General features: G+C 50.4%; 1 protein-coding gene across 2 annotated transcripts in view; it reads left to right on the top strand.

The window, feature by feature from the left end:
* Window positions 1–25,743, top strand: part of Slc9a9 (solute carrier family 9 member A9) — a 279,904-nt gene that overhangs the window by 101,467 nt on the left and 152,694 nt on the right. For both annotated transcript variants that reach the window (XM_070005581.1, XM_070005580.1), the window contains 2 exons: window positions 23,573–23,711; window positions 25,598–25,703. In XM_070005581.1, the coding sequence (XP_069861682.1) occupies window positions 23,573–23,711; window positions 25,598–25,703 (245 nt within the window). The remainder of the gene's footprint in view (window positions 1–23,572; window positions 23,712–25,597; window positions 25,704–25,743) is intronic.

Below are 25,743 nucleotides of genomic sequence, written 5' to 3'. Positions count from 1 at the left end.
CACACACACACACACACACGTGCATAAAGATTCTCGTCAACGCAGGATGGAAATTGATAGTCCTGCCGCTCTTCGCAATTCGTGGTGAGGGAAAACTTCTGGTGTCCTGGGTGGGGTTTTATGTCTCTCTCATAGTAATAAAGAGAACCAAAAAACTACCTTAAATCGTCCCAGATCTCTATTGAATACCGTGTGAGCAAATACACGATCCAATTACAGCCCATTCCGAGAGCAATTTCTCCTCTTTTTATTAGGCAATCAGTAAGAGACGCTCTCTTGTTGGTTGGAGGACTATGAATGAGTCTGAAGACAGCTGTGCACCCAACCGTGTTCCCCTGGAGCTGGGGGTCGCCGTGGCTCACTAGACAGAGAGAGAAGCAGAAATGATGGAGCTGTGAGATGGATCCCAGGACCAAATACACAGCTGGCGCATTACAAGGACAGGAAGGGTGAACAGATCAGACACCGATGAGGGCACACGGCTCAGGTAGAGGACAAGCCCAAAGAGAGACTAGGAGACTGAGCCTGGGAAATGCTAGTTCTAGACCTCCCAAGTGGTGCCCTGATCACCTGCCCCACTGGAGATTCCCAGAGGAAACCAAGGAGCCATTCACTGCCGACAGGGAGTCAAGCAGAACTCACAAAGAAGGGAGGAGAAATATGCGATGTTCTCCTGGGTCATAGTCCACCTTCTGTAACAGCATACCACAAGGCTGGGTGATTTATAAAGCAAGAGAGGTTTCTTTGGGTGACAGTCTGGAAGATGGGAGGTCCCACAGCTACTGCTGGTGTCCACTTCCCAATGGAGTTGCCTTGAGTTAAGTTTCCAATGCCCGGACTTCAGGCCACCAATCCAACCGCGGCATCCTTAACTTTAACACACAACAGAATCCCCATTCTCTCTAGGACTAGATACTATTACTTAGATTTCACGCCAAAGAACAAATGAGTTGTAATTCCAGGAAGTGAAGAATAACGAAGCCACGCAGTTATAGAATTCCTGCTTTGTGGTTACCGGGATCCGAACTGACAGGTCCCTCAGCGAACTAGAACATGCAGCAACGGGGCTGTGTTTGTCTGTGGACACACGTACACATGCGTTGTGTGTTTCAAGGTAGCATTGTAATCCCATGCAAAAAGGATTGGGGCTGCCTTCTAGGTGGTCAATCACCAAAAGACAAAAATGAAAAGAAACCTGTAACTCTACCCTCATACCTGACATGAGAACACACCTCAGATAACTTTTAATTTAAAAAAAAAACAGTGCTGGGAAGGTGGCTCAGTGGTAGAGCGCTTGCCTAGCATGCATGAAGCCCTGGGTTCGATTCCTCAGTATCACATATACAGAAAAAGCCAGAAGTGGTGCTGTGGCTCAAGTAGTAGAGCGCTAGCCTTGAGCCAAAGAAGCTCAGGGATGGTGCCCAGGCCCTGAGTTCAAGAACTAGGACTGACAAAAACAAACAAACAAGAAAGCCATGACATCATTCAAAACCCCAGATTTGCTACTAGGTATTAGGACTTAATGAACATTTTTTTTTTAAATAAGGACTTTCAGTCATCATACGATTGAATTCTGAGAGGTCGGAAGCCTCAACATTTCAGAGCTTCTGATTACCAGCGCCTTAAAAAATAGATTAAAATGATCAGTGCGTCTCCTTTTTTTTTCCGCTCCGTGATTCCGTTTCTTCTTTTCAGAAGGTGATTGTCTGTAACTGCCCCCTCCTCCATGAGCACTCGCTGCTGCTCTGTGGCATTCTTTCTCTACATGTTTCCATTCTAAGGTGTTTTGTAACAAAGAAAAAGCATACTCCAGACCTCCCCCTGCCCCAGGTCAGACATTGATCACACGGCGGTAACCACGGCCCAGCACAAGAGGAAGGGCGATTGATTACGGGAAGGCCACGGCGCGAGAGCATGTTTTGTATCTTTGCGGTTCTTCCTGGCATCAAGGAATCAAACTGGGAAGGGAATGCAAGCAGCGTGTTCCCGGGCCACTAGTGCAATCAACACAGCTGTTTCCAAATTGGCTGTCACATACTTCAGTCCCTGCTGACTCCCCCCCCCCCTTTATGTGTTTTCTACATCAGGAGGGGAGGAAAAAATCCATCTTGGTCCAATGTAGCTTTCTTCAAGGGCTGCCACGTTCTTGAAGCAAGCTGGGTTTTGGTGGGGGGGGGGCGTTTTTTGAGGTGATTCCTTTGTGTGTGTTTAATATTCCAATCGAGATCACAGCAGTCTCCTCTCTGCAGCAGGCTGCCATGTCGTCACGGGGGAGAAATGTCACAGAAGATGCCCACAGGGACGTATGGAAACGTAACGTGGTGCAAATCACCCTGGAATTCCTGTACCTGTCATTGCAAACCGGCTGCGACTGGGTGTAGGTTTCTAGATCTCTGTTCTGCTCAAAACAGAAGGACAGGGTGAGAGGGAGGGTTGGCAAACACACACGCAGGGTTCTGTGGGAGGCGACCTTGAAATAACATCAGAGAAGCAATTATTGGCCCATGCTTCTGATCCGATATCCACACGACCCACCCGGCCTCACTCCTAGACATTTAATAATCATTATTGTGAGGGTTTTTTTGGGGGGTGGGTGTTAGTGTTTCTTTGCTTCGCATTGCTTCATGTACCCAGCTCTGATTCTTCTGAAGCTTTTCCTCCAGCGTTTCTCTTCCCAGCGCCAGCTGTGTGGTCAGCAAGTTATCTTAGTACCAGTAACGTAGCAGTAAATTATCCATCGCCAGCTTAACATGAATTTAATCCTCACTTTCGCAGGATAGCCTATCGAGGTATAGAAGACCACACTGACCCACCTTTCTCCTCAGGATACTAGAGTTACTGGAAGGTGTTTCTTTGGGGGGTGTTTTTGTTATGAGTTACAGATGTGCTGTGCCATTGTTAATTCTTTTTAAAGTCAAGGTGCTTTTTCGTGTATTGTTGATTTCTCTTTGCATATTGTAATTGTGCAGTTTTACTATGGCAAGTCTGTAGTTTGGGTTTCTTTTTTTTCCATTCAGGATCTGATGATTCTTCAGTTCTATAAAACTCTATCCAATTATAGCTCCTCTCTCGTCTGTCTGTCTCCCGAAGCTCCTGTTAGCTAGGCGTTGGAACCTTCTCATTTATTCTGCCTGCTTATCAATATTCATTTATGTTTTGCATCTCTTTTTTTTTTTTAACCTTTTATTCAGGATGGTTTTTTTTTCTTTCTCAGATCCTGTTCTCTTATTCTCTTTTGAGTTTTGCCAGCTGAGGTTTTAATTTTATTGCCGGCATTTTATTTTCGAGATTCGAGGTTCCTTTCTTTAAACTGGCTAGAGTTATGTTCTTTCATTATATTTTATAGTTAATTTTATGATATCTTTAATCATTTTAAGTGTGGTTTTTAGAGAAGTTTTCATATTGGGCTATTTCTTGTCTTTATGATACTAGCTCTTTCCTTTTAAATACATATGTATATATATTTAAATTTTCTGCCTCTTCTTCAGAGTGGTTGTTCTTTTTATGTTAACCATACTTCAGAAATAATTTTTTATGAAACATAATACAAAGAGAAGGACAGCTGTCTGTAGGGTTCTTCAGGTCAGTCAAACAGAGCCTGTGAACTCCTCTTTTGTGAGGATATTTTTTTAAAGTAGCATCTAGCGGAAATTATCCATCTAGTTGTGAGATTTTCTCTTGTATCTTACTCCTGGGATTGTCGTCTCTTTACTTGGAGCCCAGCTCTGTGTTTAAGACAAGACTATAACTATGTCCGTATACTAATTACACCAGGAAGGGAGACCAAGTCTTCCTGTGGCCAGACCCTTTTGATGACTCTTGGTGGATGCGAACTTCCTTCACAGATATGGCCTTTGTGCTGCCAGCACCAAATGCTGTCCTGGGGTCCCTGAACAACAAACAGGTGGTGGCTACACCACTCCTCCAAGAGGATCCCAAGCTGACATCAGCCACCATGATCACCTGGGGCTGGAGCCACCCAGGTGTCCCCAGCCAGACCCCATCCACCCAGCCTCGAAATCCCCATGAGATTCCAGCCCTCCATGGTTTCCACGTTCCCTTTCTCTTAAACACAAACAGGCAAGCACAGTGATGCGGGTGAACTCAGGTATAGACGGGGAGAACAGAGGCTTTGGTACACGCATCCCTCTCTGGAGCTGAGCCTCTGGGACCCCACAGAGCTTGTGGCCAGTCAGTGGGACCCTGGCTGGGCCCCTGCCCCGTTGCCTAATGAACGAGCATCAGACATGGTCACGGCCACCAGCTCCGCATGGCTCTCCTTCCAGCGGGGTGTGGGCTCAGCAGCGCTGGAAACCATTATTCAGTAGCCTGTGTGCGTTCTCTGGTAGGTGAGCTATTTATGCGTCTGGCCCATTTTAACGTGGAGAAATAGCTTCTCGTGTGTGGAGCCTCCTCTAAGCAAGCCCTGTTCCCAGATACTCAAAGGCCTTCAGCGCTCGGAGCTCACCCGTGATTGCCGGCATTCGAAGCTCGGAGCTCACCCGTGATTGCCGGCATTCGTGCCCGAGGTCTTGGCTTACTCACGGCCCTCGGGGATCGCTGACACTGAAGGAAAGAAGAGGGGTCCCTCGGGGAGGCCCCCTTAGTAAAATCAACCCACCTCCCCCCAAGAAGATGGATGAAACAGTGTCAGGAGGTCTTCATCAGAATCATGTCCAACCGAGGGAGGGGGGCGGGGATAATAATGGAGCCCATTTCAGCAACAGTAAGAATTACCTCCCAGTTACGCCTGTCGTCCTATAGCTATTTAAAAACAATAATCGTTATCCTGTCACCAAATGAATCACCCCATTTGGAAGAAATAGTTGAGTTGTCAAAGTTCATAGAGTTCACAGAGACTGGGATAATGACAATCGGCCCTGTGAAGGTTAAACACGTGGGACTTCACCTACGTATCGCTCTCTCACCATACTGTGACATGTATGCAATTACTTCATCTCAATAAAGAAATTAAAAAAATAAAGAATGAACCATCAGGTAATGGAATTAGAACAACTGAACTGAATAACTAGGAGTAAGTAGGTTACGGTGGTGTGCATAAGCAGTACGGCCTTTCTGGAAGAAGGTTAAACGCTGCTGAAGTTAATCAAGGACTAGCCCGGCAGGTGGTCTTCCTCAGCCAACAGGCCCTGGGAAGGGGCAGCCGTTAAGATCTCACTTTGAGATCTGGAAAGGCCTTGAGCTCGCGTCCCTGGGTCTGAGCCAGGGCCTGGGCTTGGGTCAGGACCCTGCACAGGAAGGAGGCCGGGGCTGCATGCGGCCTTGTCCCTGGCAGACCAGCAAAGCAAAATGACCCAACGGGCCTCCCCCCCCCCCCCCCCCGCAACGGGTACGTGTTTCCCAACCTCACAGACTGTAACAGCAACCTTCCGATTTGCATGTGATCGTGTTTGGCGGGCTGATGCATGAGGGCTTTGTCTGTTTGCTTTGAAAATTGAGGGAAAGCATTTGGGAAGAATCTAAAACGAACCAGAGAGAAGCCGTGGGAAGCCCGGCGTCGGTGGGCTGGAGAGGTGGGGACGTGGCATTTCCTCCAGGAAAGGACAGGAAGCGAGGCTTCAAGTCTTAGCCAATGAGAGTCACGGGAGGGTGGGGAGGGAGTGTCAAAGGGCACACCCACCCAGCCAATCCCCTTTCGCACAGCAGCACATGCAGAACTAGGCCCTGGCCGTGGCTCTCTGATGGCCAGGTCATGGGCTTCATAAACAGCTCCCCCCACCCCGCACCCCAGGGCTCTGGCCAGTAGAACCTACAAATTCCACCCCTTGGTGGGTTACCCAGAGGCCTGTGTGGCCCGTGGCACCGACCCACCTGCAGCCTCTGGACTACTTGTGCCCAGCCACCGGCGCCCGGCTTACTGTCATTATGGAGTCTGTTCAGCTGCCCGTGTCTAAGAGACACGTCTCTTATACTCAGTTAAGATAGATCTCCCTGAGCTGCCTGCCTTGGCTGGCCTTCTGCTCTTCCACAAGCACCCCAAATGGCAGACACAGGCCGATGGTCTCTCCTTGATGCACACTGGGAAAGAAGGCCAGAAGTAGTGGACGCGTTTGTGTGGGAGGCTTTTCGGGCTGGCGCTGTAATTTAAAGCCTCTGTCCTCCGCTATCTCCTCACCTAAGCCCCGCTGGAGAACGCAGAAGTAATTCCCTCGCTCTTTCCTTACCCGCCGTGGCTGAAAACCTCCGATCTCTCCACACATACCTGTGTTCCTGATCCGCTGGGAGATGAACCACAGATCCATGCATGCTTAGAAGCAGTAAGGGTCTCAGCGTTGGGACCCACCGGCCAGTGTGGGGATTTCAATCGTTTATTTTTATATTCAAAGCTGCTAAATCAGGGGATTCTCCTGTTCGTTTGTTTGTTTTTCACATGCTTATTGCAGAATCCTGGTCCTTCCGGAGAGAACTCCTCTCAGGCCCGTACCCCCTTTCCACTGCCAGATCCTCTCCCAGCAGCAGGGGCGGGTGGATCGCGTGTCAGGGTTCAGTCCGGGGGCTCCCTGAGCAGCAGAAAGTGGGAAGAGTCACTGAGGTCTCCGAGAGATGATGGAGGAGTGGACGCAGCAGTGTGGGACACTTGGGTTTCCTTTTTCACATGTATTCGTGTACACAGTCTATCCACTGGGGTTGAACAACTCCAGCCAGCCCCTGTCCCCGCCCCCCCATCCCCCAGGCTTTTGGCTTTCGTTTGCTTCTCAGATAAGGCCTGAGACGTGGCACCTCCCCTCTGCCTGAGGAATGAAACTACAAACTCACCTCACCAGCCCCACCAACCTTTGGCCTCTGCTGTCCTCAAACCAGGAAACTCCTATTATTTCTGCCTCCCAAGTAGCTGGTGTTATAAGGGATGGAGGGAGGGAGGGAAGGAGGGAGGGAGAGGGAAAGGAAGGAAGGGAGGGAGGGAAGGAGAAAGGAGAGGAATGGAAGGAGAGAAAAGAGGGAGGAAGGAGAGGGAAGGAGGGGGAGGGAGGGAGGGAGGGAAAGAAGGAAGGAAGGAATGGGGAGAGAGGGAGGGAGGAAGGAAGGAGGGAAGGAAGGGAGAAGAGGGAGGTCTTGAAGGAAAGAAGAGAGGAAGGAGGGGGAAGGAGGGAGGAAGGAAGGAAGGAAGGAAGAAGAGGGAGGTCAGGAAGGAAAGAAAGGAAGGAAGGGAGGGAGGGAGGGGAGAAGAAAAGGAGGGAAGGAAGGGAGAAGAGGGTGGTCTTGAAGGAAAGAAGAAAGGAAGGGAAGAGGGAAGGAGGGAAGAAGAGGGAGGTTGGGAAGTATATAAGGAAGGAGGGAAGGGAGAGAGGAAGGAGAGGGAGGGAGGGGAGAGGGAGGAAGGGATGAGGGAAGGAGGGAAGGAAGGGAGAAGAGGGAGGTCTTGAAGGAAAGAAGAAAGGAAGGGAGGGAGGGAGGGAAGGACAGAAGAGCGCAGTGCCCCAGTGGGGAAATGGAGCTGATTCTTGGGGCCTCTGCGGGGCTCAGGGCGCACCTGCAGGCTTGGGGGGGTGTCTTCTCCCAAGCGATGCTATTGGAGGAAGTCGTATAGAGAGTGTCAACAGCGAGGACTGTGTCTGAGAACCTGAGTGTGGATTCAGCCCGCCCTGGCTTTCATGACCCTGCCTGCGTTTACCCAGCTTTCGAGGAAAGCAAGAGGCCCCTTCGAGGTGAGGTGCGGCCAAGCCCCGGCCTTTGCCTGGGCCTGCCGCCCGCACGCACGCCACGGTCTCTGGGGCCTGGTGGGAGGCGGCCCGTGGCCTGTCTTTGTGGAGATGCAGTTCTGAAAGATGAGCGTCACCATGGCAACCGCAGCAGCCACTCGCGAGAGAGCCGAGGAGGCCGGTGTTTGTAGAGAAAGCCAGGCCCCCACGCTAAAGAGGCTTTCTCCCACTGTTAAAGGATCGAGGGAAAAGGTCCCCAGTTATAACGCGACCTGGGGCACTGGCTGCTGATGTGTCCTTTCTCAGGAGGGTAGTGCAGGGGGCTCGGACCAAATACCCCAGTACCTCACGGGCCCCTCCACGCAGAATGGCTTACCAGCAGCTCCAGAGAGAGCCGCAACCTCCCGGAAAGCCGGCTTCCTGCTCCCCGGGACCCTTAGAGGATCCTCTGGGCTGGGGCTCTAGAAGTCTGCCACCCATCTCAGACCCTAAGACTGAAGCAGCTGAAGAGCCGGCTCAGAGATTCCCCTGAGCTCCCAATGAGCAGCATCTCCCAGGGGCTCATGCAAGGACATTCTAGCACTTTCTTTCCCTCAAACACTGGGTGAGAGGAATGTTAGAAGGACTTGATCTGATGTGGTCAGGACTTCATCCATGGTGAGGGGTGTGTGTGTGAGTGTGTGTGAGTGTGTGTGTGTGTGTGTGTGAGTGTGTGTGTGTGTGTGTGTGTGTGTGTGTGTGTGTGAGCGCCAAGACAGGAGGTTGAACTCAAGGACTCTGATTCTCCATTGGCTTTTTCACCCTAAGACTAGCACTGTACCACCTGAGTCACACATCCGCTTGCAGCTTTTTGCTGGTTAACTTGGAGACAACCGTCTTGGAAGATGTATCTGCCTGAACTGGCTTTGATCCTCGAGCCTCAGACCTCCGTCTCCCAAGTGGCTGAGATTACAGGCGTGAGCTACCAGCCCCTGGAAGTCCTTTCGTTCAACTGACCCCCTTCCCTTCTGTATGGATAGGAGCCCGATGATTCCGCAGGAACTAACGACGAATGAATGACGTCGGATGACTTAGAGAAAATATGTTTTTAAACCTCCAGAAAGGTTCCTAAGACCAGATGAATAAGCCGTCAGGATAGAAAGATCATCCATCAAATCAAAATCCTTCACAAAATTAAAAAGGAAAAACCCTCCGGCATCGAACGAAAGCTTTGTGTGGCAACTCGGGTCTGCGTGTGAGTGTGTGTGAGTGTGTGTGTTGAGAGGACTCACACTTCCTGCTTCTCCTCTTGTGGGGTCTGAATCCCTTCAGTAAAATTCCGTATCTTGCCGTCTGTAAATCACGAGCGCACGCCTGTGACCAGCAGAATGTGACCAGCAGAATGTGACCAGCAGAATGCATTCCATCCACACGGGGTGTGCTGCTCTGTCTTCCTCCCTTCTCTCAGAAGAGGCAGAGAAATACATGGAGGATATTTCTGCCCTGGGCTGTAGAAAGCATATTATTAAAAAAAAACAACGGTGTTTCCTTCTAGAAAAATGACTAGAAACAAACAAAAGGCCTTTCCCCCCTCTCAGCTCAGCCACCAGAGATACCGTTCGCATGATCAGATTCAGAGCAACTCATTAGAACTTGCTGCGCAAGGAATGAGACCAGGCCCCGCTCCCTCTTCCCACCAACCTCGCCAAGGTGACCCTCCCACGCCAGGGAACATTCCAGAGAACTCTCCATGGTCCTTCCACTGACCACAGCCGTCCCGCCAGTCGTTTGTCTTGTCCTTGGCATTAAGTTTTCGGTCAATACCAGCTTCCGTCCCAGGTGCAGGTTCGGGCCTGGGACTCCTCCTACCCTTCCCCCACACGGCTCCCCCCGCCAGGGGCTCTGTTCGTGGCACCGCATCAAACCTAACACCAGAGGCTCAAGAGCAATGGAAGGTTAGCAGTTTTATTTTCGCTGGAATAAGCAAGAATGAAGGATGTTTGGATTCGAATCCCAGTGTCAGGCACAACACGGGAAGTGGGAAGGAAGGGATCTCCGCGTCAGCGTCGGTTCATTTTTCTGGGTAGGATTGCCTTGGGCAGACGTTTGATAAGGGTGGCTGGTAGAGAATGAATCGCTGTGTGTGTGTGTGAAGATGGCACAGTGAATCCTACTGAATGCTATTGAGTCTTAAGCGTGGGGTAGAGAGGGATTGGAAAAGAGAGAGCCAAAGAAGCGAGGAGTTCATCAGATTCAAGTACAGTATGTGCATGCGTGAAGCGTGGTAATAATACCCCTTTGTACAACTGATATACACTAATAATAATAATAATAATAGTGATGATGATGATGATAATGATAATGATGACAGGAATGGAACACCAGTTCCGTTTGGGGGAGGGGGTATGGGTAGGAGAGGGGACGGTGAAAGGAAAGGGTGGAGGAGAATGTGGAGTTTAAGTTCACTATATACAAGTATGAAAACCGTGAGCAAAGAAGACGGATGCTGTGGCTCACATCCACCATCCTCGCTCCTCTGGAGAATAAGATCGGGAGGACCGCGTGGTGAGCCCTCCACCATGTCAGCCTCTCCGATTTACATCATGTCCTAGGTGGGTTCTTGCTGTGTTCCCAGATGAACCTCAGACCACCATCCAGCAGAGTCCCCTGAGACTCCGTCCACCAAGGTCAGCTGGGCGCAGTGGTCCATAGGCCTCTTATCCAGCATTTGTGGGAAGCCTAGAAGTGGCTGAGGCATAAGATCAGGGCTCGGGTACAAGCCTGGGCAGGAAGTGAGATCCCCCCATCCCCAGATCAAAACCAGTGCAAAACAGGCCTGGAGTTGTGGGCCAGCGGTAGAGCACCGGCCCAGGGAGTACAAAGGCCCCGTGTTTAAAATGAGTCCCAAGAACAATAACAATAACAACCATTCCGGCGTGGGGATCATCAAGTCCTGAGGATGTCAGCACCGAACGTTTTTGTTGAAACAGGCTGTGTGTGCTTCGCAAAGTTACCATCTCTGTGTATCTTCCCGGTATCTTGTATTTTAGTTTGAAAGGCTGAGAAATCTCTTATCTTTCTCCCTCATCTTTTTGAAAACTGACCCAGGAAACGTATCTTGTTTCATCGAAAATTGTAAGAGCCAGATGTTTTCAGGGGAATTAAACAGTACCAGTGGCCCCCCCTTCCTCTCCACAGACACCCCAGAACCAGGGCCTGGAGCGGCGTGGACCCCTGCCTTCCCAGTGCCCAAAGATTCTATGTCATCAGATCTCTAGACTCCAGCATTAGGCCTTCAGGATTAGCATTCTCCCGTGGGTGGGTTTCCCCCGGCCTTCCTATGAAGTCGAGACTGTCGTCTCTAATTATGCATGAACCTTCTCCTAATAACGTTCCTTAAGGCTTTCCACAAACAGAAACAAAGATCCATTACTCAGCATATTATTCTTTAAGTCTCTCTCTCTCTCTCTCTCTCTCTCTCTCTCTCTCTCTTTCTCTCTCTCTCTCTCTCTCTTAATGGATCCGCAAGGTGTTCTGTACTTTCTTAAATAATTTAAGTGGCATTCTCTTCTCCTAGCTCAAGCTCACCCCCGATTCCATTTGAACACTTTCTAACTGACCCCGAGGCATTTTTTAAATGGAACTTTCTTAAGAAGGCGGTCGCAGGTCGGAATGAAAGTCTAATGCATACACTTACCCGGAGGAGGCTGCCCTTTCTTCCAGGTAATCTGCAATTTGTACAACCCCTTTGTCTCTCCTCAGGTGTCATGAGCAATGCTAGCCGCTAGTACGTCCCCTAAATGGATAGGCTGGAAGAAAAAGATCTGTTTAATAAAATCCACAGAGACGGGGAGATGGCGGGAGAGAGTTCACAAAAGATGAAGAGGGGAGTTCACAGCCACTCTTATCAGCCTCTTTCTCTCCAAGAAGGAGCAACCAAGCTCTGAGCACCTTGGCCTAAATCCTCCTTCGACCCACACCCTCTCTCCTCCTCTCAGCCACGGGCAGACGCAACGCTCTAGTTCTAATCCACTTCTGATGAAAAGCGTCTCCATCCCATAGGACTTTATTACGAAACACATTGGAGGGACAGCTTTGTCTCTCCCAAACGTGTGGTCTCGAGATGTCAAGGCAAAGGTGGGATCACCTGAAGGTCTAGACACGGGTGCCACACAGAGTCAAGGCCTGGGACCCGCTGGCTGAGCACCAGAGCCGGTCACGGGACCTCAACTCTACGTCCATAAGGTCATTCACCTCAGCTCCCTTGTGACCAGGTGTCAGGTTGATCCCAGCTGTTATGATGGAGTCAGGCTTTGAATTATTACTGTCTCTGTGCTAACGGCCAGTCACTCCGGATATGGCATCTGGAAAGACCACCTCTCCGATCTGTCACTGCTCAGGGTTTCCGATCTGCTATCCGCCAGCTGGGAGCAGCTACATAGGATCCCAGCTGAGCAGCAGATGGGCAAGTCCAGGCACCCAGCACCGGCTTCTACCCAAGACCACATACCCAGCTCCGCTTAGCCAATCCCGCCTTGCCTGCCGCAGACCCCCGTTCTCTTTGAGCTGATTTGCATTGTGAGTCGTTTGTGATCGCATAGGGTGGGGGTGTCTTCCTTTAAAGAAAGTTAGGGGAAGTCGGGCGCTGGTGGCTCACGCCTGTTATCCCAGCTACTCGGGAGGCTGAGATCTGAGGATTGCGGTTCAAAGCCAGCCCAGGCAGGAACATCTGTGAGACTCTTATTTCTAATGAACCACCAAAAAAACCAGAACTGGTGCTGTGACTCAAGCAGTAGAGCACTCACCTTGAGCTGAAGAGCTGAGGGACAGCGCCCAGGCCCAGAGTTCAAGCCCCACGACCGACAAAAAAAGTGGGGGGGGAGATATCCCTCAAGGAACAAAATGGGCACGTGCATTTACAAGCATGAGGGCTACATCCTTTCTGGGCTCCCTGAATCACAGATTTCTGGGGTCTCTTTCAGGGGTGTGCATAGTAATTTTGATTTTGGCCTGCTCACTGTCTCTAACTTGAAGATTTCCACTGAGCTCCCACCCCCCAACCCTCCCGCTTCCAAGTCTTCGGACCTTCACGTCTCTCCTGGCTCCGAGCACTTGCTTGCCTATCTGCAGAAACCTTCTTCTTGTCCCCAGCAGCCAGAAATCTGCTTTCCAGCCTTGTCTGTGCTCCCACAAATGTTGGTCATGATGCGCGTGTCCGTGACTCCAAGTGTTAGTAACTACCTTTATTCATCCAGCGAAAGAGATCAGTTGATCAACTGAGTCAGGAATCTATCAACTATACAAGCTACACAGGTCTGAGGCTGAATTATACCTAAGACCTTCATCCTTCATACAAAGCTGTATTCTAACGGCCCATGACCAGAGATGACTCCTCTAGAGAAGGTGTACTTTCTGGCAACTTCTAGAAATATCTAATTTAAGCGATAAACACTAGGTGGAAGAAATGCCCTCTTTGGTAAGATTGGTGGGTCTTCAGGTCCCATATTTCAAACGCAAAATTGCAGTTGTTCGGGGACAAGCAACTTTGCCCTAGTGAAATATTCATTAAAGAAGACAAGGAAGCAAAGTTATCTTTGCTCCCAAAGATAACTTGAACTCAAGTGAAACTATCTGCACATCTAAAAGAGAGAGACAAATTCTTAATTAAATTAAGCTGTGATTTGGAGTCCAGATGCTCAGTGAATCACTAATAAATGGAAACGCAGGGGCTGGAGGGAATTACTGGAACAGGGCAAATATTTCTTCCCAGAGGTGGCTTTGTCACGGGCAAAACTCCCCTCCATCATCTGTCCTAGGCCGCTGTTTATTTATCATCAGAGCTGGATTTTTTTTCTCACTTGTTCATGAAAAGCCCCCAGGCAGGGGTGGCAGGGCCGGCAGCCCATTGTCTAAGAAAAGGCTTTCTCATCCAACCATAGGAAGCAAGCGTTCCTTCCCTCCACGCTCTAGGCTCCAATCCAAGAAAGTGCCGTGTGCCGCTTCTTGACCTGGGTACGGCACACGGTGGCTGGTCACCGTGAAAGCCAGTCCCATCGATTTCGTGGTTGTTGTTGTTTTTTAATTATAGTTGCTAACAGCAACCCCATAAAATTCCATTAGACGCCGCTCACACGCACAGTTTCCTTCACGTAGTCTCTCTGTCTTCGTGTCCTCTTCCCAAGGTAGCTAGAAACTGAACTCAGTCAAATGTGCAAGACAACCGTGAATCTTTTATTCTTCATTAAAAAAATAATAATAATATCTGCTTCCTTCTGTTTCCTAATATCCCAGTAGTCCTCTATTCTACAGGCCTCATTAAAGTAAATATGAATCCAGTGTGGGATCCCTCTGAGTTCATTGCTCATTTCACACCAAAAGGTTCTTCTAATGTGCAGACACATCTTGGGGAATTCCTAAACCCTTCTGTGTTCTTCCAGCTTAGATTCTATTGATTTCTTTTGGGGGAAAAAAAAAAAGATGAAATACCATGTTAATACGAATGGCTCGCATTACAGTTCCAGCGACTAACATCTACGGGCTGTCTTCTATATTCTAGGTGTTGTTTTAACAGTGTAAACTTACTCACATTTATGCCCCTTCTGTAAGAAAGAATCATCACCATTTCCTAGATGAAAGCGCCAACGTGCGGATCGATAACCACTTCGAGAAACACCACATTCAAAGAAAGATTGAATAACCACATAAGGCCGAGTTAATGCTGGAATGAATGGTAGGAGGTATGGGAAAACCATTCCTTACTATGGATTCTCCTTGAAGAAATCCTGGAAGACTGTCGGCTCAGGCCTCCTATCAAAATGAATATTTTAGCTAATGTAATATTTATTTATTTATGTATTGCAGCTTAGAACTAGGAATCCTAAAAATCTTCCACTTTGGAAAACAGGCTTTTCCTCATTCCTAGGAAGGTAAAGCTTTCTTTGCGTTCATTCTCTGTACACACACTCAGGTGCTAGAGCGGAGTGTGTCCCCATTCCCGAGACTGAATTATGCATGGGGTGTCGGTCATGAAATGGAGACTTGATCGGGCGCATGATCTAATCTCGCTGACTCCGTTTAATCTCTAAATTGAGAACGCTTTCTCTGGAAGGTTCTCGAAGAGATTACATAAGATGTAAATATTGATTCCCCCCGTGAAGCCGCCGTCTGGTCATCTGTCCAATAGAAGAGCAATAACCCCTACTTCGGGGTCAGTGTGAGTGTTACGTGAGAGAATGCTTACAAAATGGTTAGGGTTGTGTTTGACACAGAAAGCGCTGCCCAGGAATGATACACGAGTGGCCAGGAGTCCCTGAGTGTCCCCAAACCTGAAGAGGGTCCCTGACCCCCTTTGGGAATTGACATTTGATCTTCCTTATAGCTGCTTGTGATCGCCTTTTACTTTTAACTGGATTTCCATCTTTAGTGGCTATTAACCTACTTCGCCATATATCTATTATGACTAAAAATATCACCTTTCACAACACCGCTGGGAGCTAAGATTTCATTAATGAGGAGCTCCAACGTTGGAGAAAGGGCAGAAATTCCCATGAGCCCGTGAGATGATCCCCCCTCCTCCCCCCCCTCGCTCTCTCGCTCTCTCTCTCCATGAAGTCGGATGGGCGCGCTGTGGTCATATTCAGATTCCTGTTTTCCACTTCTGAAAAAAAGCAATGGGTGTTGGCGAAGGGCATTACTCTTCCTGTGTGAGGTGATCACTGTCAATATTAGGTGTGAGCGAAAATCCCTCCCAGCCCACAGAGCCCCGTTCCGCTCTTGACAAGAATGTGCCACACATGCTTTTCTCGAGGCTTCCTGCGAAGACAATGGCGTGCAGTCCCCAGCGGCCTCCCCCCTGGACTCCTCTTCCCTTTCCACCCGTGTTGAACTGGGAGTTCTCTTTGTCCTCTGGGAGTTGCCACGGAATGGGCCGGAGCCATCCGGGACCTGTCAGAGTCGTGATTCTCCACTGAAATCCGTCACTGCTTTGCATGTCATGATCAGCCTCACACGAGTCTAAACTCGGGGCTCCTTCAGGGGGCACGCAGTGACAGGATTGGGGAGGGGAGCATGGGAAATCTACCCCCCGTCCCTGTCTTGGGGATCCGGGAGGAAGTTAGGCAATGACCCCCTGTGACCCCGGTAGCAAGGGGCCCTCTATGGCTGTGGATCCCGTGTGTCTAGTGCAGGGTAGCACATGGACGCATCTCCCCACGCAGAGACCTCGCCACCCCGTTCTAGAAGCTTCCCTGTGTTCGTTCAGATCTAAGGATCGGGATGGTTTGAAAGAGACGGACTATAAAAGCCAAGGTCTTTTACTTGGAGACTTTCATCTCACCTGTGGGGGACCGAGAACGAGGCCACGGTCCTTCCCCGGGCATGGCCGCCCTCCCTTCCTCTTTCATGGACTCCCGCAGTCCTCCTGTCCCCGGGTTGAAGGCCAGGGGACCGCCACGCGGCCCAGTGCGGGCGGCGCCAGCGGCTGCTGAGAGGAAGGCACGTGGCTTCCATCCGCAAAGCGCTCCGGGGGCCAGGCGGCCTCTTCTTTGTGTTCCTTCTGCAGTCATTCATAGAGGCTTCCTCTGGAATGTTCCATCCACGTCTCCGATCACAGTCTGAAAGCACCCCTCTCTCCTCACCCCTCTCCCCGCTCCCCAAATCATCATGTGTTACGGCAGGTTCTCCTTTGGAAAGAACATAAGCCGGATAATGGGCAGGCAGATGCCAGCATGAGTGCCAACGTGCATGCCATTCCTGGCCCCAGCAGATCGATTCCTGTTCATAATTAAGTAACTTCTCTGAGAAGGGCAGGTCGGAATAGTTATGAAAAGATAAATAATTGATAAGGAGCCACTTGTTTCTTTTTTAAAATATCTTTTCCCTTCCTTCCTTTCTTCCTCTCCCTCCCTCCCTCCCTCCCTCCCTCCCTCCCTCCCTCCCTTCCTTCCTTCCTTCCTTCCTTCCTTCCTTCCCTCCTTCCTTCCCTCCCTCCCTCCCTTCCTTCCTTCCTTCCTTCCTTCCCTCCCTCCCTCCCTCCCTTCCTTCCTTCCTTCCCTCCCTCCCTCTTTTCCTTCCTTCTTTTCCTTCCTTCCTTCCCTCCCTCCCTCCCTCCCTTCCTTCCTTCCTTCCTTCCCTCCTTCCTTCCCTCCCTCCCTCCCTCCCTTCCTTCCTTCCTTCCTTCCTTTTCTTCCCTCCTTCCTTCCTTTCCCTTCCTCTCTTCCTCTCCCTCCCTCTCCAGTGTACTCCTTCCCTCCTTCCTTCCTCTTCCTTTCATTTGCCCTAAAGACATTGAAACACAAAACGCCGCTGTGGTTAGTTCTGTGTTTCCTCTTGGTCTCTTGCCCATGGCCGCTGCTGGGTGACCCTCCGGCGTCACTTTGCTCCTCAGCGTGTCTTGCTGGAGAGAAGGTCGGCTGGGGGCCCTGGGGTCGCAGGTCGGGGTGAGTTCACCCACGACCCTCCCTGTGTGCAGTTAGGGACCGCACACCGATGGTGGCTCTGCAGACTGGGGGGGGTGTGAAAAGCTGGGATCTGTGGGTGCAGGGCGGAAAAGCCCCCTGGTCTCGAAGTGTTTGGGGGGCCTGTGGGGTGAGCCCACACCCCAGTCTCCTGGAGAAGCTGTCTCCAAGAACAAAATCCAACAGGAACAGAGCAGAGCCGGGCCTCTCTCCCTTGGGGGGATACCCGGGGAGGGCTTCCTAGCCTTTTCTGCTGGAGCCCTAGAACATTCTGTGGGGAGAAGCCTGGCTTTGAAGAGTGAGGTTTGAAGTTGGGCCAGACTAAGTTTTCATCCCTACAAGAGGTTGACGGGTGGAATGCGACCAAAGCATCGTTAAGGAAACCACTGACCCGGCGCGAGGGGAATTCGGCGGGGAACAGCTGGGCGCAGTAATTGGGGAGAAAACAACTAATAAGAATAAGCCATTTCGCATTTATGTCCCAGCGAATCAAGAACTCTTGAGCCAGCCGAGGCCAACTGCTAGAACTTTCTTTGTGAGGGATGAGAGAGCGGGCAGAGAGCGGTGGGAGGTGCTTTTGTGCATCTCTGGCTCTAGTCACCGCGTTCTCGGTGTAGGTTTATTTTTTCTGTAATGAGTAAACTCATAGACAGGAGAGACAATCTGCATACCTCATGCTGTCTTTGTTAGGTGTTTTCCAGGGGTGTTGAGGGAGTGGCGGGGGCTGGGGAGGGGGGCGGCGTGGAGAAGAAGCAAATCCTTGACTGCGGCCTCCAGGGCTCCCGGTGCTTAATTCCTTTGATTAACTGTGCAGCCAAGCGGTCACAAGTGGACGGTCCTGGGTACGAGGGAGACCCGGAGGAACGTGGCACAGATCCAAAGAGTGGGGGCTCCGTGGGCCAGAACGGAGTCACGCAGAGGCGGCTGATGGGGGGGGGTGCTGGTGGTGGTGATGGTGGTGGTGATGGTGATGGTGGTGGTGGTGGTGCTGGTGGTGGTGGTGGTGGTGGTGGTGCTGGTGGTGGTGGTGCTGGTGCTGGTGATGGTGGTGGTGATGGTGATGGTGGTGGTGATGGTGATGGTGATGGTGGTGGTGGTGGTGGTGGTGGTGGTGGTGATGGTGGTGGTGGTGGTGGTGGTGGTGGTGATGGTGGTGGTGGTGGTGGTGGTGGTGATGGTGGTGATGGTGGTGGTGGTGGTGGTGGTGATGGTGGTGGTGGTGGTGGTGGTGGTGGTGGTGATGGTGGTGATGGTGGTGGTGGTGGTGGTGGTGGTGGTGGTGATGGTGGTGGTGGTGATGGTGGTGGTGATGGTGGTGATGGTGATGGTGGTGGTGATGGTGGTGGTGGTGGTGGTGGTGGTGATGGTGGTGGTGATGGTGGTGATGGTGGTGGTGGTGGTGGTGGTGCTGGTTGTGGTGGTGCTGGTGGTGGTGCTGGTGGTGCTGGTGGTGGAGGTGGTGGTGGTGATGGTGGTGGTGGTGGTGGTGGTGATGGTGGTGGTGATGGTGGTGGTGATGGTGGTGATGGTGGTGATGGTGGTAGTGATGGTGGTGCTGGTGTGGTGGTGGTGGTATCCATGGCAGCATGCTCTCCATACCCCGATGTCCTGATTTCACCCTCAGTGTCCCTCCTCCTCCTCTTCCTTCCTCTCTTTAAGCATCTACGACAGGCCGCACAGCATTCTCCCCAAATCTAGGCCAAGGACCACAGTCAGGATCATGTGAGAAAGCTGCCAACCTCCTAGTTCTGTGTGTATTGCCGTGTTCACTGGAGGTGCTGGGGGAAATCCTTCTTTAATGACCACAGCCAGCTGAGAGAGAGGGAGAAGGAGGAAGAGGATGAGAGAGAGGGAGCCAGGGAAGGAAGGCAGGGGAGGGGAGGAGAAGGGAGGCAGGGGAGAGGAGGAGAAGGGAGGCAGGGGAGAGGAGGAGAAGGGAGGCAGGGGAGAGGAGGAGAAGGGAGGGGAGAGGAGGAGAAGGGAGGGGAGAAAGGAAGAGGAGGGGAGGGGAGGAGAAGGGAGGGGAGAAAGGAAGAGGAGGGGAGGGGAGGAAGGAAGAGGAGGGGAGAGGAGGGGAGGGGAGGGAAGGGGAGGGGAGGAAGGAAGAGGAGGGGAGAGGAGGGGAGGGGAGGGGAGGGGAGGGGAGGGGAGGGGAGGGGAGGGGAGGAGGAGACCGGTGTCCATGGAAGAAGGAAGATTTATCTAAGAAAGGATTAATTTGTTCTTGCTGCCACTTCAAGAGCTTTGTAACCAAGGTATTGACTTTTCACAGTGCTGTGGGTGCTGTGATGCTACTACCCTTTTTTTAGACATAAAGGTACAGGGCTGGGAAGGTGGCTCAGTGGTAGAGCGCTTGCCTTGCAAGCCAGAGGCCCTGGGTTCGATTCCTCAGCACCACATAAGCAAAAAGAAAAAAGCCAGAAGTGGCGCTGTGGCTCAAGTGGTAGAGCGCTAGCCTTGAGCTGAAGCACCCAGGCCCAGAGTTCAGGCCCCACGACTGGACCCAAAAAATAAATAAATAAATAGACATAAAGGTACAGAGGTTTGTAAGTACCAACAACACAATTTGCATCCAGATCTCAACTCTACATTCTCTACACCAATGATTCTCCAGGATGCAGGGCCCACTTTTTTTATTTTCAGGAACTTCTTATGTACAAACACTTGGGCTGTGGAGAAATGCTAGACTCTCGATGTTGGTGAAACATCGATGTTACCCTGCAGAAATGATCCTTATTAATGTTGCTTTCATTACAGCAATTCAGGCTGCTCCATCCATTCCTAAACTCTTGAATAAAAGATGCTCCACGCATTTATTTCTGAGGACAGATGCAGTATACTGTCATCAAACTAGTTTTTGGTGGGTTTTTTTGGTATTTTCTGCTGAGCAATCTGTTCCTGAACAGAACAAATCAATAGCCTGGACTTATTTCTTCCTTATGAGATGAATTTTTAAATACCCTTAGGTATTTCTCTGCTCCTATCATTTTCAAAGATGTTGGTTTTATCCACTCAACTATCCATTGCCATTAAAAATAAATAAATAAGTAAACCCGGGGTTATAGATCCACCCTCTCCAGTCTGTGCTTTGGGGTCCCCCAAAGAACCCTCACTGCATGGATTTTTCTCTCCCTCTCCCTCTCAAGTATTTGCAGCCACCGAGGGTCCAACGAGGGCTGACCCAGGGACTAAAGTCCAAGGACTTGAAATGGCTTTAACAATGACCTGGAGCTCTTGAATAGACATTATCAAGGTGAGAGACGGGGCTGGAGTGGACCATCAGCTTCATCCCAGCTTCTCTTCCCTGGGATGCCCTGCATACATCAGGGGTTAGTAACAGGTTATTGGAATCAAATAACACTTCATTCAGGCACCCAGTGAATACATCCTGAGGAGACATGGGACCGGAAATTCTATGGACAGACTTCATAGAGCAGGAGGTCTTAAGCATTTCCCTACTGTTCAAACACCCCAGAAAAGTGTGACATTGGGTGAACAAAGCCCTGAATTGGCCAGAAGACAATACTATCTTCCCAACAGCAGGCTACACAATCAGTGGGGCTGAATTGGCTCACGCCTGTCATCCTAGCTATTCAGGAGCCTGAGATCTGAGGATCATGGTTCAAAGCCAGCCCGGGCAGGAAGGTCTGTGAGACCCTTATCCCCAATTAAACACCAAAAAGCCTAACATGGAGCTGTGGCTGAAGTGGTAGAATGCTGGCCTTGAGCAAAAAAGCCAAGTAAGAGCACAAGACCCTGAGTTCAAATCTCAGTACACGTGCACGCACACACATGTGCATGCACATAAACACAGAAAAGAAAAAGAAAAAATATGTATCAGTGGGTGGGGTTACCCAGAAGAGGTCAGATAACAGGCAGGGAAACTCTCTGTCAAGTTATACAATCTCACACACATAAAGAAGAACGATATTAATCCATAACACGTCAAACCTACGGTCTCCTGGACACTTTGTAATCAAAAGCTCTTACCCTTGAATAAAAGTGAGTTGATTTTAGAGAGAAACAGCGCATGACTAAAGGTACAGGTTATGGCCAAATGGTGGTCCAGGAACAATCAGACAGAGATCTGGAGAGGGAGGGGAGGGCGTGGAGGTGGAGATGGAGACATGCTAATTCAAAGGGTGGCATTCCCCAAGCCCGGCAGGAGGAGCCTCGGTGATGTGCAAACCTACATTCCCGTGCAGAAGCCTTTGTTCCACAGGAACAACCACACAGACCGCGTTCCCCCTGCCCACATTGTTTCTCCTTTAATAAAATGAAGACTGGAGTTGCTGGGTGCCGGGGTGAACGCATCAAACTTCCCAGTCTTGGATGCGAGGTTTCTAGTGCCCGAGGGTACTAAACACCTCCCCCCACACACACACACCCCTGCACTGCAGATACAAAGGGCCCAAATGGGGTTTGCTTCCCTCCCCCCCCTTTTCATCCTGGAAGCATAACACTTTACAGAAAGAGAAACACTTCAAAGGCAGACCCTTTCTTACGCGCTCTCAGGCCTCTATTCAAGATCCACATTCATCTCCCTTATCCAATTACAGGATCAAAGCAGCAGTGCTTGGCCTACTTTAGGAGTTTAAAGAGATCCAGGGAATGACTGGGACCGTTCAACACATCCTTCTTTCCACCCCACATCTTCCTTGCAGGAGAGCTGGAATATGCGCCACACACACACACACACACACACACACACACACACACACACACACACACTCTTCTGCTAGCACTTACCTGGTCTCTGCTGCAAAAAGTCAGGGCAGAGCGTTAGCAGGCTCTAATCATTCGAGGAGATCGGGTAGGTCTCTGTAAAATCCCCTCTAATCTCTCTCCGTGTGTCCAGGATACTTTGGCTCTCTTCTCCCCTACCACAGACCCTTTCCACAATCTACTCCCAAATTGGATTATTATTATTATCATTATTATTATTATTATCTTTGAGTAGTAGAATGAAGGAGATGCCATGTAAAAAAGCCATTTATGAACACAGTCTACACTGGCCAATGCCACTCCTTCCCACGCTCATTGCTCCTAATCTTGAAGGATAGACACTGGGTTCTTGTCTGCACTCCCTCCTCTTCTCCTCTCTGTCCATCCGCCCCTTGCCCCTTGACCCCACCAACCCCTTTCAAGTACCCGCTTCCTGGTGTTTTATTTGGCTGAACTTTGTGCGTTTCTCGAGACTTACAGTATTTGAATTCTCCCTCGAATCTACCATATTCCAGTTTATACATCTGTAAACATTTGCATGCACCCCCAATGTATTTATTTATAAATTTATAAGCCAGATCCAGCTTCCCCATATAAGGGACAATGTGCATCCTTTGTCTCTCTGGACCTGACTTACTTGACATAATTTTTTCCAGGTCTTTCCATTTCTTTACAAACAGGACAACATCATTCTTTCTAACAAATGAGTAAAATTCCATTGTGTTTGTGTGTGTGTGTGTGTCACATTTTCTTAATCTATACGTCCATTGAGGGGCATTTGGGCTGGTGAATGGTGCTGCAATAAACATGGTTGTACTGGTGGCTTTACTGTATTCTGGTTTATAATCTTGGGTAAATGTCATAATTTTTTTTTATTTTTCCTGATTTCAGGTTAAAATAAAAACTGTAATGAAACAAAACAAACCTAAGTGCTCCCCTCCTTGGTCCCCTTAAACCTACCAATCCTAGTACATCTGTCATTTGAATGCTACAAGATTTCCTAAAATAGGACCCATACTATCCTCACATTGCCTTACTAGGATTTGAGTCTTTAGTTTAAAAAAAAAAAAGGAAATGCAATGTTCTCCAAAACACTTAAGTAAACAGATTGCCTATTGGTGGATAGATTTTTCTCTATGAAAATCAGTCTGAGGGCAGCGACCACACTGGGGTATAAAAGATGACCTTTCCAGCCGCTGCCATTTGTATCCATGGGAAAATACGAGTTTTGTCTCTCTCCGGGGGTTAATATTGTGATGTCTTGAAGACGACAAGGGCTGCGTTTCTGGAAGGTTTCGCTGGGGAGAAGCAATGCTTTGTGGCTCATGACAAGATCACGGCAGAATATTTTGTGTGCGCTGTGATTTGTATCACCCCATTTGTGCATGGGCCATAAAAGTGCACTTTTTATCAGGAACATTTGGAATATATAACAGCACGGAAGACATATGGCCACTAAATAATTCACAGTTATCTATCTTCTCAGCAGATTCCTTATACACCTACCACATTTTAATGCCTGGTTTGCTCAGAAACAATATTTCTTTACGACCCTTCCAATATAAAAATGTTTACTGACTGGCAGGGATGTATGGATGCCAAGGGATTCGACTGAAGGCCAGGAAAAGTGTTCTGCTTTTACCTTCTCCTTTACTTCCTTTTCCCCCCACTCAGCTCCTCCTCCCCTTGACATCCAGCCTGTCCAGAAACAGAGGGTGGAAGTCACTGACTGACCCTTTCATCTCTTCACAGTTCCATATCCATCTACAGTCCCAAGGAGAACCCAAACGCCTTTGACACCGCAGCATTCTTCCAGTCCGTCGGGAGTTTCCTGGGGATCTTCGCCGGCTCTTTTGCCATGGGCTCAGCCTATGCAGTTGTCACAGCATTGATATCCTTTGTCTACGCCCCTGGATGCTGTCGGGAGCAGCCGGTGGCCATCGGATGCTTCTGATAACAAACGACCTCTAGCAAATGGTGAGGTCGATTCGAACTTGAGGTAACAATAGTGGGGTTACCTGCTTCCAGGTGGGCCCTGGCAGTGTTGGTTGGTATTAGTGGCAGAAGTCAGGTTCTTGTCCAAGATCAATTCCAGCACCATGGATGGTGTCTGGTCTCCAGGAGATTGCCCCCTAGGAACATGAAGATGAAGTATCTGAAGACCCAGAGTCGAGGACGGGGCAGGACTGGCTGAGGATGCTGAACTAGTCTTCTCGGTCGTGTGTTATAACTGTGTTGATGGCCAGCTCACCAGATAGGCCAACCCAGTGGTCACCATGGGTTTTAAAAAGCACTGAGAGCCACTGTGCAATGCTGCACAGGACACACGTTTCCCTGACGTGGATTCCTTCTTCTTGCTGGGACTTTGGAGAGTAGCCAGGAGCTGAGCCGAGGGAAGAAGTTGATCTTCACCTGCAGAAGCTGACTGGGACCAGCACAAGTCAGTATAGAGGAGGAAACAAGAAGGCCAGGGCCAAGTGGGAGGGATAAGTAGAGAACACAGAGCCAGGGCACTGGTGGCTCACGCCTGTCATCCTAGCTACTCAAGAGGCTGAGATCTGAGGATCACGGTTCAAAGCCAGCCTGGGCAGGAAAAATCTGTGAGACTCTCGTTCCAATGAAGCTGAGAGCCGAGAAAGGGCTCGAGTGGTAGAATGCCAGCCATGAACAAATAAAGCCAAGCCCTGAGTTCAAGCCCCAGTACTGGCACTGAATGATCTAAAGACCAAGGGCCAAAGTCCTAGAGGAGGCAGGAGGAAGGCATGTGCCCAGGAGGGTGTTCCATGAGAGTAGATGCAGAGATCTGGGCAGTGGGGAGCAGCTGATGGGCTCAGGGCCTACAAAGAGTCAGGATGAGTAAAACGTGGGCCCTGCCTTGGGTGGGGACGATGTCAGGAAGGCAGCTCTGAGTGAAGTGCTGGAGTAGAGAGGCGAGTGCCCCGGCCACATGCAAGACTCCAGGGAGATAAAAGCACAGAGGCGCAGGGCAAAGCTCTGTTGTAACTGAAACACACACTCTGCTCAAGGGTCATTTTGGGTTGTTTTTTTTTTTTGATGGTCTTAGGCTTTGAACTCAGGGCCCAGGCGCTGTCCCTCAGTGCTCCAGCTCAAGGCTGGCGCTCTACCACTTGAGCTACAGCGCCACTTCTGGTTTTCTGAGTGGTTTATTGGAAATAAGAGTCTCCCGGACTTTCCTGCCCGGGCTGGCTTTGAACCCCTGATCCTCAGATCTCAGCCTCCTGAGTAGCTAGGATGACAGGCGGGCACCACTGGTGCCCGGCCTCCAGGGTCATTCTGGCCAGGATGAACCACCGTCGTACACAGAATTAGCAGCCTTCTCTGCCATCTCCACGATAAGACGCCCTGGGCAGCTCCCACTGCTGCACGTGAGTGCCTCCCCTAGCCCATCTCCTTGGCTAAAGGGGGGAGGAGGTACCCACGGCCTGGGCCCCTCACGCCCTGCACATGGGCAGCACCCTCTTCCATTCAGAAGTCACACACTCCTTGGCCGTTTGCCCCGGGGCGTGTGCAAGGCTGTGGAGGGGCGTGGCCCCAGGGCAGGGCCAGGCCTCCACCCTGCTGCCTTAGACTCCCAGTAGATCCCTTTGTATCAAAGCGGGGCAGGGCTGTGACTCCCGCCGTAGAGTCATGGTTCCGTCAGCCCCCTGTAGAGCATCTTCAGGGAGGGGCCGGGTCAGGTCTGAACACCATCACCAGACCAGGGGTTCCCAGCCACCGGGGGGAACGGCTGTCCTTTTCCTTAACCTGTCCCGTCACTTGACCAAATTCACCAAGCTGTGCGAGTTCCCGATGCTGGAGACAGGGCTGTTTTTCCTTCTGTCCTGGAGTGCCTTCCTGTCCGCAGAGGCCGCCGGCCTGACAGGTCAGTGCTGCCTGTGGCTCAGGAGCTGGGTGTGTGGATG

This window comes from Dipodomys merriami, unplaced genomic scaffold (assembly GCF_024711535.1).
Source record: "Dipodomys merriami isolate MVZ:Mamm:240054 unplaced genomic scaffold, mDipMer1.0.p SCAF_68, whole genome shotgun sequence".
Lineage (NCBI taxonomy): Eukaryota > Metazoa > Chordata > Mammalia > Rodentia > Heteromyidae > Dipodomys > Dipodomys merriami.
This window is presented reverse-complemented; position numbering and strand designations above follow the sequence as displayed.